This window comes from Olea europaea, unplaced genomic scaffold (assembly GCF_002742605.1).
Source record: "Olea europaea var. sylvestris unplaced genomic scaffold, O_europaea_v1 scaffold404, whole genome shotgun sequence".
NCBI classification, from domain to species: Eukaryota; Viridiplantae; Streptophyta; class Magnoliopsida; order Lamiales; family Oleaceae; genus Olea; species Olea europaea.
Window position 1 is genome coordinate 320,576 of NW_019260041.1, and position 13,479 is coordinate 334,054.

The 13,479-nt window shown below is 32.9% G+C and overlaps 1 protein-coding gene across 1 annotated transcript; it reads right to left on the reverse strand.

The window, feature by feature from the left end:
• Positions 1-4,758: 4,758 nt before the first annotated feature.
• LOC111387448 lies at positions 4,759-5,726 on the reverse strand. The gene is made up of 4 exons (XM_023012005.1): positions 5,706-5,726; positions 5,561-5,615; positions 5,137-5,373; positions 4,759-5,081 (listed from the first exon to the last, which is right to left on the reverse strand). Exons 1-4 carry the CDS (start codon positions 5,724-5,726, stop codon positions 4,759-4,761), a joined length of 636 nt encoding a protein of 211 aa, XP_022867773.1.
• Positions 5,727-13,479: the final 7,753 nt, after the last annotated feature.

A 13,479-nucleotide genomic window follows, 5' to 3' on the forward strand; every position in this document is an offset into this window, starting at 1 on the left:
ATTTAAAAAGATAGAATAGTGAGTCTGTTTAAATTAGAAAGTGTCTTGTGTTTAGAGAATTTTTTGGAGATGTTTTCATAAGTAAACTGTGACCAAACTTTAACCATTTAACTTTAATTTGCTCCAATGCTCTTGAACTAACGCATGGATTCGGCCAAATATTCTTTTCAAATACCATACCAACTTTTGAACATTTTCCAATGTTGGCAGAAGGACAATCAATTTATTTCATCTTACATTTTCAACGTCGAAAAAGGACACTCAGTTATTTCATCTTAACAATTCACTCATCAAATTCGTACAGAACAAATTCTTCCAATTAATTTTCTTTCCTTTTCAAAATTGATACATTTTCAATTATGACATGTTTTTGGTAAAAATCCTTGTAAGAAAATAAAAAGGATCTAGCTAAGGGAACATAATGATTAACGTAGGGGATAATCAAACACACACACAACTCGGGGGGTCGGGCATTATTTAACTCACGTGGGACCGCGAACTTTGTGAGGATCATCCCGGGTGTCAAAGCATTTTTCGGGAGAAGTGGCATTTTCCAAATAAACAAGTTGCTAACATCTTAAAAATAGTTTAGGTCTTTTTTACTATTAAAAATAAATTTAAACTTTCAATTTAGGTTAGGTCAACTTCATTTTTTCACATGACCTTTGTACTCAGAATATTTTACAAGAGTGAAAAAATATGTGTGTTTGTATATATATATGGAGAAAAACGATACATATTTTATGAAATAAACTTCAAAATTGAAGAAAAATTACAGACTATCGAAGACTAATCTACTATATAAGATATACGAAATTATTCCAAATAAATATAATTTCTTGACCTTCCTACCCCTCAATTATCACACAGTCACATGCTTTGCCACACCCACAATATTTTTCATTTGAACAAACAACAAAGACAACAGGAATACTAGCTCAATGGATTATTTTTTTGCTTTCTGGCCTATACACAAAAGAAACCACAAACATGTCAAGTTACTAATAACGTGTGACCAAACTTTAACAGTTTAACCAAAATTTGCTCCAACTCAGCTCAAATAATGCATGGGTTCAGTCAATTATTCTTTTCCAATTCCATACCAACTTTTAAACTTTTTCCAATGTAGAAAAAAGGGAATTCTTCGATATCACTAACTATTGTCGATTTTATCTTTCAAGTCGATCCCACGAGAACTATACTTTAGCACTTAATTCAAATTTCTTTAACCACTATTTGATGAAAATAAACAAAAATGATGATCGATTGTGATTTTTGATCTAACTACCTATGAGAATGAATGCAACAAAAAGTGATTTGGAATTCAAAAAATAAATAGATGTTAGGGTGGAACAACTTCATCTGTTGACCACATTTACTTTCGAATATCGAGATTGATAAAATCTAAAGTAGTGTTCGATCGAATTCTTCTATTGTATTCAATTTATCCCTCTTGAGTTCTCATTGAGTATATTTAACTACTTCAATTTCATATCTCTATGTGAATCAAACTTAGTTAAATGCACTAATAGTTCTAAGAATTCATTTATGACCGCAGCAGTTAATATAGACATCTCTAAATGTTATATTAATTTACCAGATTTTAATATGTAGTCTAAACAAGAATCGTCATTTCTACGCAATTATTGTTCATGAAATCATTGAATAATTGGTCGGAAAATTCAAAGCATTAAGAACATGATTAAAATCAACACATATAATCATAACGAACAAGAATCTCAAATAAAAGAAATAAAGGGTTCTAAATAGGTTATATTGTTTACCCTAAAATTAGATTTAGCATCTCATAGTAATGGAAGAAAAATAAGAAGTTATTATGGAATACATCACCGGATTTTGAATAAGCATATAGAATAAGAAACCAATTTTGCACCAAGATCTTCATCCTCTTCCAATCAATGTGTTAAACCTTCAATTGCTTGATGTTTTCCTCCTTTGAATTCCTCTTTTTGATTCTCTAATTATGTTCTCTTGCCTCTCAATGCGAAAAATCTCCCAAAAAGTGTGAGAAACTTGTATTTATAGGTGCCTCCTCCTGTATGTAGAAAGTATAATTTTTATGGACTCCAAAATGGGCCAAAAACTCGCCCTTGTTGCACGCAAGTGGCGCCGGCTCCCTGAAGTGGCATCGTGGCGCCACCTTTTAGGCAAACAGCTTGTCACTTAGTATTTTTATCATAACTTTTTTTTCCTGATATCCGATTAAGGTGATTATAGTTGTGTTGGAATGATAACTGAAAGGACTACAATTTTCCTTTAGATACCATTTTCAAGTTCGATCATTTGTTATGTCAAAAATGAGTCTCAATATGAGTCTGAAAATGGTGCATACATTTTTTTCGGTTGAAATTTGATGTATGATCATACTTTGATTGTATTTCATCCCTTTAATGTCTTTCTTTATCCAATTGACTTTGAGCACTCTTGAATCTTCATTGTGAGGTCCGACACAACTTTTGAGTATTTGCACTTTAGTCCCCCGAACTTTGGATCTCTTACAAATTAGCCATTTTCTCAACTTTTGCTTACTTCCTTGAATTTCTTGTACTGTCATTGAATTTTACCTATTCAGCACCAAATGCAATAATTTAGACCATAATTCATTCAAGAAATAACTAAATATCATTGTTTTAAAGTTTTGAATAAGTGTATAAAATACACTAATCAAATACGCTCAAATTTAAACATTTGTTTGTCCTTAAACAAAACTATCATCTAAATAGCTACGAACATAAAAGCATACAAATGATAATGGTTGGACAATCAAGCTTTTTACCTCAGAATTCGAGATTTTGATGTTTATTCGACAAACAAGCTTCAAAGTCACAGTACCAAACAAATATCTAATTTTTCAGTGCAAAAGCGACGTGTGTGTGTGTGTGTGTAGAATTAAGAAATCAACCATAATTGCACAAGTTGTTTTAATTCCCGACCCTCTATGGTTAAATACATCCTTACATTTCTGGTATGATTCACACACACCCAATCTTACACTTTTCCCTTGTTCCTAATGTGTAACATAAGGTTGAATATTTCATTACTATCTTCATCATCTCGAGTTCAAGTCAACGTTTGCAAGTCAACACTTCAGTGAACCGAAATTCTCCAATTATTTGACTGTTTCGACTACCACGACTCAACTAGCTAATTATCATTCATCGAAAGTCAAATTCCATCAAAAAAGTGTTAAGTCTTAACCAAGGTATCTAGTGCTTTTGCCCTTTTCATGCACTTGCTTTTTCTATTTTTCACAAGTTTTTTTTTTGTTTTTTTTCATTCTCTCCATTAAGCTTTCTAGATGGCCCATATAGTATGTTTTAGGTCGATGACTCTCAAATAAGATGATTTTAGGACACCAGATTTTAAACACCCTTACAGGCTTATTGATCCGAATCAAAAAGGCTTCGAAGAGAACCAATTTTTGTTTTAAGTGCAACTTCATCTTTGATTGCCTTCTAAATGACTCCTATAACGAGTTTTAAGCCAATAACTCTCAAGTCATACGACTTTAGGGCACTAAGTTTTAAGATATCCTTGCAAGCTTAATTATTGGAGTCATAAAAACTTCAAAGAGAAATATTTAGATTTCAAATGTATATACCTTAATTAGTGTAATGCCCCTATCACACACTTATTCAAACAAACCAACATCCAACTTAAGATTTTCGCCTAATTTTATTATGTTAGTCTAAGACAATCCACACATAAGTTTTCACATATAGAATCCAAATTCACATCCGCATCTTCCTACAACTGTAAAGTCATCCCAAACTATGCTAACTTTGGTCTAAGGATAAATAATTTATTATGGTTTAGTTAAAGCATCTATGTCCAATTAAATCAACCTTACAAACAAATGAATCAACTCGTTTTATCACAATGTCAAATTCAATTTTAGTGCACGTATAATATCAAGTTTTGTAAGGTTAAGCTTCAATAATCAATCTAGCGTGCATCCTATCCACAGTTCATATATCAACACCAAATCTCAAAGTAAAACACAATTGTAAGCCAAACTTTCCAACTCACACAAAAATTTTAGGTAGGCAATTAGACAATTAATGATAATACTTTCTCCCAAACTTAAACTAAACATTGTCCTCAATGTTAAACTTAAAGGAAAAGGAGGACTTCTTTGAAAAGTCAATATTGTCTATGATGTTGTGGTGCCTTGGAGTTGCATTTGATCGACTCTTCTTTCACATCCTCCCCCCAAACTTGAGATTTGTCCCATTTTCTCCTTGTTCATGTTGGTTTTAGTGTTCCACGATGTCATGTTTCTGAAAAATCAAATTTGAAAAATTAAACTCATGGAACAAGGGTTACTTAGCTCAAACAATTAATAACCAACTTAATTACTCAAATATCTACAGGTAGAAGGGTATGAGTGATGATTTCTGAATAAATTATACATTAAACTAAGCTATCCTATAACTCGAAAACAAAATAAATAAATAAATAAAGCTTGGATTACCTCCCAAGAAGCACTTTTTTTAGGTCATTAGCTTAACTTGTGCCGCTGACTTATCATGGTGGCTAGAACCAAGTTAATCCATCATTGCACTTTGTCCAATTTTCATTTATGCAGCTCCTTTTTGCTCTCCAGATTTTGATTTGTCCATTCTCATCTCTAACAAGAAGTTCCCCAAAATTTATTTTTCTATTCTGACAGCTTCGTTGATTAGGTAGCCCTTCTTCATCAATTCTACAACAATCATTTTTATTGGGAGGTTTCTCTTATTGGGTGCAAATATTGAATATCTCTTGCTTGTTTTCCATCCTCAAGATTAGTTCTCTCTTCTCCATATCAAAAAAGGTTCGTCCCGTTGCTAAGAATGGTCGACCCAATATAACTGGAATGTCTCGATCTCCTAGTATATCCAATACAATGAAATCCACAAAAATTATGAAATTTCCTACTTTTACGAGTACATCCTCAACTTTTCCATGTGGCCATACGATTGTTTTATCAGCTAGTTGTAGCGTTATTGATGCTGAGTTAACTTTACCTAGTCCTAATTTCCTATAAACAGAATACGAAATTAGATTGATACTAGCACCTGTGTCATGCACTAATTGAACAAGAATTTCCAATTGAAATTGGTAAAGTAATACTCTTTGGATCCTTCAATTTAAGAGGTAATTTGCTCATGACTCTTGCACTACTTTTCTCAGTTAATGCCACAGTTTTAAACTCTGGAAGCTTTCTTTTCTTTGTCAACATCTCTTTTAAAAATCTCGCGTAGCTTGGAATTTGTAGTATCGCATCAATGAACGGAATATTGATCTGGAGCTTTTTGAGACCATCGAGGAAATTTTCATAATTTGTATCTTGTTTATTCTTCTTAAGACCTTGAGGAAAGGGAATAGGAGGTATGTAAGCTTTGCTTAGACTTGTTGCTTTGGCAGCTGATGTCTATGTACTTTCTCCAATTTTAGTTGCGTTTGGTGCAGATTTTTCCACCTTTGTAGCTTTATCAATCACTTCTTAGTCATCTTTTCTTTTGGGTCTCTCTGTAGTCATCTATGGTGATTGTACCTCGCTCTTTGTATTTATGACTTGAATATTTTGCTCCATCGACTTCTTTTGAAGTCTTTAGGGAAATGAAAGTAGAGGTACATATGCTTTAACTTTCACGGGGGACCCTGGGTGGATCTCTCTCCACTACTTTAATTGCCATCACCTGTTCCTTAGGATTTATCATTGTATTGCTTGGCAATGTCCCTAGTGGGCATTCTGCATGTTGTTGCACTATCTCACCAATTTATGTCTCCAATTTCTTGATGGATGCCTGCTGATTTTGAAAGTTTTTGTCAATTTGCTGGAACGCCTTGTCAGTCTTTTGCACATATTGCTGAAACATCTACCCAAAATTGGCCTTCTCTCTTGCTGAAAATTGTTCCCATATGAGTTGAAATTACGGGAGCCATTTTAAATAAAATTTACTTGTTCCTCCGAAGAAGCAAGCATCAAGAAATTTTCTGTAGCATGATTTCTCCCACAATTCTCACAAGTTGAATTGGCCATCACTGTATTTGTTCCACGTGATTACAATTTTACAAGTAACTCTATCTGTTTTATTAAAGCTTCTACCTATGTATTGGTAGATGTTGTGTTGTCTAATTCATACATTCCAAATGCCTTTAGTGGTACCACTCTTTCTGATGAGAACATTGAATGTGTGGTGACAATTAACTCAAATAGGTCCATGGTTTGTTGCACTGATTTCCCTATGATTGATCCACCTGCAGAGGCATCCACTTGAGATTTTAATAGTGATGTATGTACGGTGTAAAATTATTGCACTTGGTTTCGTATAATGATTCCATGATTTGGACACTTTTTCATCAACTTATTAAATCTATTACATGCCTCTTGATAGCTCTCTCCATCTCTTTGTTGAAAAGTTTGAATATCCAATTTGATTTTAGCTACTTTCATTGGTGGGAAAATTTTGTTGCAGAATTTTCTCGCTAGTTCTTCCCATGTAGTAATACTGCCATGAGGCTCCACATCTAACCACTCCAATGTAGCATCTCTTAGTGTAAATGAGAATAATCGCAATTTAATAGCATCTTCATTAACTCTCGGAACATGGAAGTTTTGATAGTTCGTGACAAATTCTGGAGATATGGGTGTTCGAATTTTCATGAGGTAACCCGTAGAATTGGAGAGTGTTGCTCATCAAATTAATCCAATCTGGCTTGATTTGAAAATTATTCACCACAAAATCTAGATACACAATACTAAAGCGTGCAGGTGCTGCTATAGGTGTTAAGAACCTTAAGACTGGCAAATCTCCTTCATTTATTTCGCCTCGTTTATGCTACTATTCTTGAGGTGTCGCTAATCTTGCAGCCACTTGTCCAATTGGCTGAATAGGAATAGGAATATGTTGATTGTCAGCCATTTGATGTTGTTTTTGTTTATGTTCTTTGCGTCTTCGTCGGAAAGTACATTCTATCTCTGAATCAAATGGCTCAAGAACGTCGCCTTGGGCACGGAACATACAACAAACATAGTTTTCCATAAGTAAAAAGAATTAAAAAAATCAAATAAAATTTAAAAATAAAAATAAATTAAGACTAAAAGTAATAGTCTCCGACAACAGCGTCAAAAACTTGTTGTTGATTTTATATCCTGCAAGTGTATTAATCGTAACGAGTAATAAAATGGACCTAAGAGTCCGGATTGTCAATCCCATGAGAACTATACTTTAGCACTTAATTCAATTTTCTTTAGCAACTAATTAATGAAAATAAACAAAAACGATGATCGATTGTGATTTTTGATCTAACTATTTAAAATGTGAATGGATGCAACAAAAAGTGATTTGGAATTCAAAATTATAAAACTTAAAGTAGTGCTCGGTTGAATTCTTCTATTGTATTCAATTTATCTCTCTTAGGTTCTCATTGAGCCTATTTAACTACTTCAATTCCATCTCTATGCAAATCAAACTTAGTTAAAGGCACTAATAGTTCTAAAAATTCATTTATGATCGCAGCAATTAATATAGATATCTCTACACATTATATTAATTTACCAAATTTTAATATGTGGTCTAAACTAGAATTCACCTCTCTACGCAATTATTTTTCACGAAATCAATGAATAATTGGCCAGAAACTTCAAAGTATTGTGAATATGATTAAAATCCGCACATATAATCATAACGAATAAGAATCTCAAATAAAAGAAATAAGGGTTCCAAATAGTTATATTCTTTACCCAATTAGATTTAACTCCTCATAGTAATGAATGAAAAACAAGAAGTTATTATGGAAGACATCATCGGGTTTTGAATAAGAATATAGAATAAGAAACCAATCTTGTACCAAGATTTTATTCCTCTTCCAATCAATGCGTTAAACCTTCAATTGCTTGATATTTTCTTCCTTTGAATTCCTCTTTTGATTTTCTGATTATATTCTCTTGCCTCTCAATGTGAAAAATCTTAGAAAAAGTGTGACAAATTTGTATTTCACTACAACAAAACTATGATTTCGCGATAAGATTTTTTTGCGACTAACAAAAAGTTGTCGCAATAAGTGACTTAATGTGACACATTATTAAAGTTTGACGCGAAGATTGTGATGAAAAAAGTAAGTACCAAAAAATATAAGATGGCATAAAAAGTTGTCGTAAAATGTGAGAAGTTGCGACAAATAATAAAGACTGTCGCAAAAAATATAAGGGAAGTAATGTAATGGTTGTTGATCTTGTGCTAATGTTCAGTGTGAGATATTTGAAATATGTTCTTTAAACTAATATTTCATTACCTTCTACATGTACCTGTTTGACTAAATTTGAGGTGCTTTTCTTTATAGGAATTCTCATTTAACCAAAGAACATATTGATGGTGAGTTGGAAGCATATCTTGGAACGTAAAATGACAATTATACCCTCTTATTTAAAACAAAAAAACACAAAAAAAGAGAAAAATTCAGAACAAATTGCAACCCTTCCACTAAACTTTTAAAAAAGTACAATTGAATCCCCAATACTCCCTCAATCCATCACAACTAAGATATTAGAACCACCACTTATGGACCACCAAAACTCCACCCTCCAGCCACCTTGGGCACAGGACCAACATACCATTTTGAAGCCCACACTTTCCTCTTTGTAACCCACCCAAGATCTGGCCATAACTCCAATCAATTTGGCCCGAAATTCAAGTCAAAATAGGTTATCCACGCAACAAACAGTGGCCAAAATCTTCACTTCCAACGACACCCATGCCCTACACAACTACCACTTTGGCCGGACTACCATACCACTTTAAAGTCCTCTCTTTCTTCTTTGGAACCCATCCAAGATCCGGCCATAACTCCAATCAATTTGCCTGAAAATTCAAGCCAAAATAGGTTACTCACGCAACAAACAGTGGCCGTAATCTTCACTTCTGGTGACACTCATGCCCTACACAACCTCTAGATCGAGTCTACACACTAAAACATCCCTGTCCATCGTCCTCAAACATCCTTTAATGCACACAATCAAACCCAGCCGGCTGAGCTTCAAACACAGTCGTTGTGCAGCTTTCAAGCAATTTTTTTACGCCGATGGTGGGACCCATGATCGCTGACCACTACTTGAGGTACCTACACCTCATGGCGTATCCAATAAGCATATAGGTCTTTCCCATTGTTGCCTAGACATGGTTATTTATTCAAAAATCGAGAAACGAAACCTAACCTCTGCGAAGGAGAATTTGTACCATTAGAATGAAATTAATGGAAGCCTATTGGGTGGTATGTATAGAGGAGAGTGAGGGCTTTCCGATGGTATGGAGATCCGGTGGTTTGGACGGTGGTTGGCTGAAATTTTTTTGCTTGAAAAGTGGCAGTGGAGGGGGGAGGAAGAGAATAGAATTTTTTTTTTTTTTTTTTTGTTAATTTCAATATTTTGAGATTGGGGGCTCATTTGCACTTTTTTAAAATTTTAGGAGTAGGGTTGCAATTTGTTCTGAATTTTTCTCTTTTTATTTTTTATTTTTTATTTTTTATTTTTTTGTTTTAAATAAGAGGGTATATTGTCATTTTACATTCCAAAACAGTGAAAATGACCTTCAGCACAATGAAAGATAGAAATAAGTGCAAAAATGTCAAAAAATGAAAAGTATGGATGTTTTCCACAATAAACTTGAAAGGTAAGGGTGTTTTGTGCCAATTACCCCATGTTCTTTTCATACTATGCACATGGGAAGAAAATGGATCAATCAAGAGATTAAAGATATGTCAAAAGCAATAATAATTTCATTTAGTGCAAGTCCATTTCCATTAAATGTGCTTCAAATTAAATCTCCCTATGAACAAGTCATTCCTAGGGTTTCATGCCAATCTTGACCCTATATAGAAAGAAATAGGGTTAGGTCAAGTAAATAGATTATAGGAGAAGGTATTATAACAACTTTAACATTTATTGTACTTCAATGCTTGATGGATAAAAATGTGTGGATCATGCTTGAGAAAATTTGTTGATATTTTTGTTTGTTGACGTGTATGTGGACCCACCTTAAATTCTTTAACAAAAGTCATTTATACATATTTCATGTGTAGATTTTTTAATATCCAATTGAAGTGCTAGTGATTCAAGTCCTTTTCAACTCTAAATTTTGATCGCCCCAAAGTTTTTCTAAAAAAATTTACGATCTTTAAAATCATAATAAACTATATTTCCATACTATAATTTGCTCATTTTGTATGGCTAAAACAAAAACTTGAATTCCATTTCAATGTCATGTACATCATAAATTTGCTAGAAATTCAATAAAGTTAAGAGGTAACATCATTTTTATATCATATCTATACATTTTTTGACACATTTTCCGACCCAAATTTGTTAATTTTTACGCTCAAATCATTAGTGGTGTACAAGTAACGACTATAAGTAGAATTTCAGGCCAATAAATTAGAGTATTTGTTAGTGATATGAATGAGTTATAGCTTAATTATGTGTTAATTATATTTGTTAGATTGAATTCAATGCCAATTGATGGAATTGAAAGAAATGAACAAAAAAGGAGCAAAAATGAAAGAAATCCAAGTATGGGGACCAAAGTGTAAATATTCAATGGTTGATTTGGACCATAAAAGATTCATTGATGATTGATAGGAGTCAATTGAATACAAATTGAAGTAAAAAAGGAATAAGATATGATCAGAATATTAGCATAAATCGACTTCCAATCATTTAAAATATCTTCCAGATTTTTTTTGTCAAATTGAGACACATTTTTTTGACAGTAAATGTTCGAATTAGAAAAATTTTATTCTATAAGAATTGCATCTCTTTGAATTATCTTTTTAACGTATTTTGAATCACCTCAATCGAATATTGGAAGGGAAAGTTATGACCAAAATACTAAAAGCTGTATAGAGACAAAATCATATATATGCAAAGACAACTTTTCTTATTTGATTAAAACTCTTTTGGAGGGTAATTTGGAGGTGAATTTTAACTTAGTTTTATCATATAAATATAAGACATGGATAGCCATGAAGAAAACCCTTTCTTATTTCTTTATACACAATAGTTTCATCATATTCATTAAGAACAAGGTACCAATTACTATATTTTGAGAGAGGAGATCAAGCCATATGATCATTCGAGCTTGTGAGTGTGGTTAATTATTTTATTTCATCGGTTTAGGTGCCAAACATGTGGCCTGATTGGTTATGTGAAAGTTATGCAACTAGTCTAACCAGGTTGAAGAACAATAAATGCCTTTTAAGGAAAACATGTTTAAGTGAATGAATTTGTATTGAAGAGGTAGCCATATATGTCTTCAAGCTCCATGCCAATAAATCATGTTGTTGATGAGTTTTGTATGAAGAGGTACACTTTACTATTAATGCTTTCAATAACTCATATACATTTCAAGAAGAGTAATGTTATTCATAGTCCCTCACTGCGGTGGTCGTCTTACGTGGCATCCTACATAACGATTTATGATTTGATATATTAACGTAATAATCTTTTCTTGTCACATATATCAAATATTAAATGTTATATGCATGTCACGTAGGACGATTGCGTTATTGAGTTACTGCAAATAATATCATTCTTTTAAGAAACCTAACTGGAAAGTCATAAATGCTACACTAAAGGCAAATAACACACCCTATTCATGAGAAAAATAACTCTTCATTCCACAATTACTTCAAAAATAATTTGAAGTTCAATTTCACGTGTAAATTATTATTTTTAATTAACGAGGGACAGCTTTATGCAAGCCACCGGGAATGAATAGAATGCAATAACAAATTGCAAAGCTAGATTTCTGGGCAATATTTTAAAGTTTCTCTGGCATGTGAGCATTTTAGATTGAAAGGTGAATGGAAAGCATGGGTAGCTGATGTATGGAAATCTTTATCAATCCAAAGAACCGGTTTATCCTGGGGCTAAGCACTCAAGCTAAGCTCCTAACACACGACAAGTTGGTGTACCTTAATATCGATGGAACATGTGAACTATGTGAATCGTTGACTGAAAATTGTTCAACACTTATTCTTTCAATGTTCATTGAGCTCCTCCATTTGAACGCAGATAAGATCATGGCTTGGCATTACTAGATCAATGACTACGATTCGTAGTGCATTGAAGTGGATCAAAAAGGAGGCACGTGGGACATCTTAGCATAGTAAAATGAAGAGAATTGCTCTTGCAAGTATAGTTTACTATATATGGATGTACTATTAATTATTCAATTCAGTTCTACCATCTCAATATACTGGATGTACTATTAATTAAATATTTGTCGAATTGAGAATTTTATTTTGTTATCATTCTAATCGCTGTGATTGTCATTTTTTTCCTTCTCTTTTTATGAATAGAAATATTTAATAGTTCACTGAATCCATTGGTTGACCTAGAATATATTGAAAACCTGGATTTATTTTATATAATAAGAAAGGCATAACCAATTTTTCAAATTCTATTATTATTTTGTAACATTTATTGTGATAGAAGCAGTTCTGTTGTGGAGCATATCTTCATACTCTTATGACGTTGTAAAAGAGAGAAAGGGTGCTATGTAGTGAGAATCATTATAATTATATACCAAGAAATTCTCGTTGGACACGAGACAAACACTAAATATTTGAAGAGATGGGATGCTTCTCACAATACCCATATGGACAGTTGGTAAATATTTCATGTGATATTATTTTACTCAACAACAAAATATTTGACCAATATTTATATGGTCATTCGAACTTGTGATTGTGGTTAATTATTTTATTTTATTGATTTAGGTACCAAACATGCTTTTTGAAGGAAACAATAAATGTCTTCACCTACATGCCTCTAAACCACATTGAAGAACAATAAATGCTTTTTGAGGAAAACAAGTTTAATTGATTGAACTTGTATTGGAAGGTAGCCATATATGTCTTCAAGCTACCTGCCTTTAAACCAGGCTGTTGATGTGTGTTTGCATGAAGAGGTACACTTTACTATTAACACTTTCAATAACTCGTATACATTTCAATAAATCCAGTTGGAAAGTCATAAATGCTACACATAAGGCAAATAACTCACCCTATTCCCGAGAAGAGTAACTCCCCATACTGCGATTAGTTCAAAATTAATCTGATGTTCAGTTTCATGTGTCAATAATTATTTGTAGTTGGAATATATATGCTACTTGTACATAATGTGATGTCCATAATATTATCCACCCCTCCCCCCCACTCATATGGAGGAGGACCCATGGTAGGATCGCCCTTTTTAGTTAACGCCGCTGATTGATTATAAAGATTTAAGAATTAGCATTTCATTTGTTCTTTTCTTCTTCTTCTTCTTCTTCTTCTTCTTCTTCTTTTATTTAATTATAATAAACTAGAAATGTTTTGACAATACTTGATTTGAAACTGCATTTGCATTGTGCTTATAATTTGATTCAAGTAAGTGATATATTCAAATCAATTAATTGGTTGCAGTATAGGGAG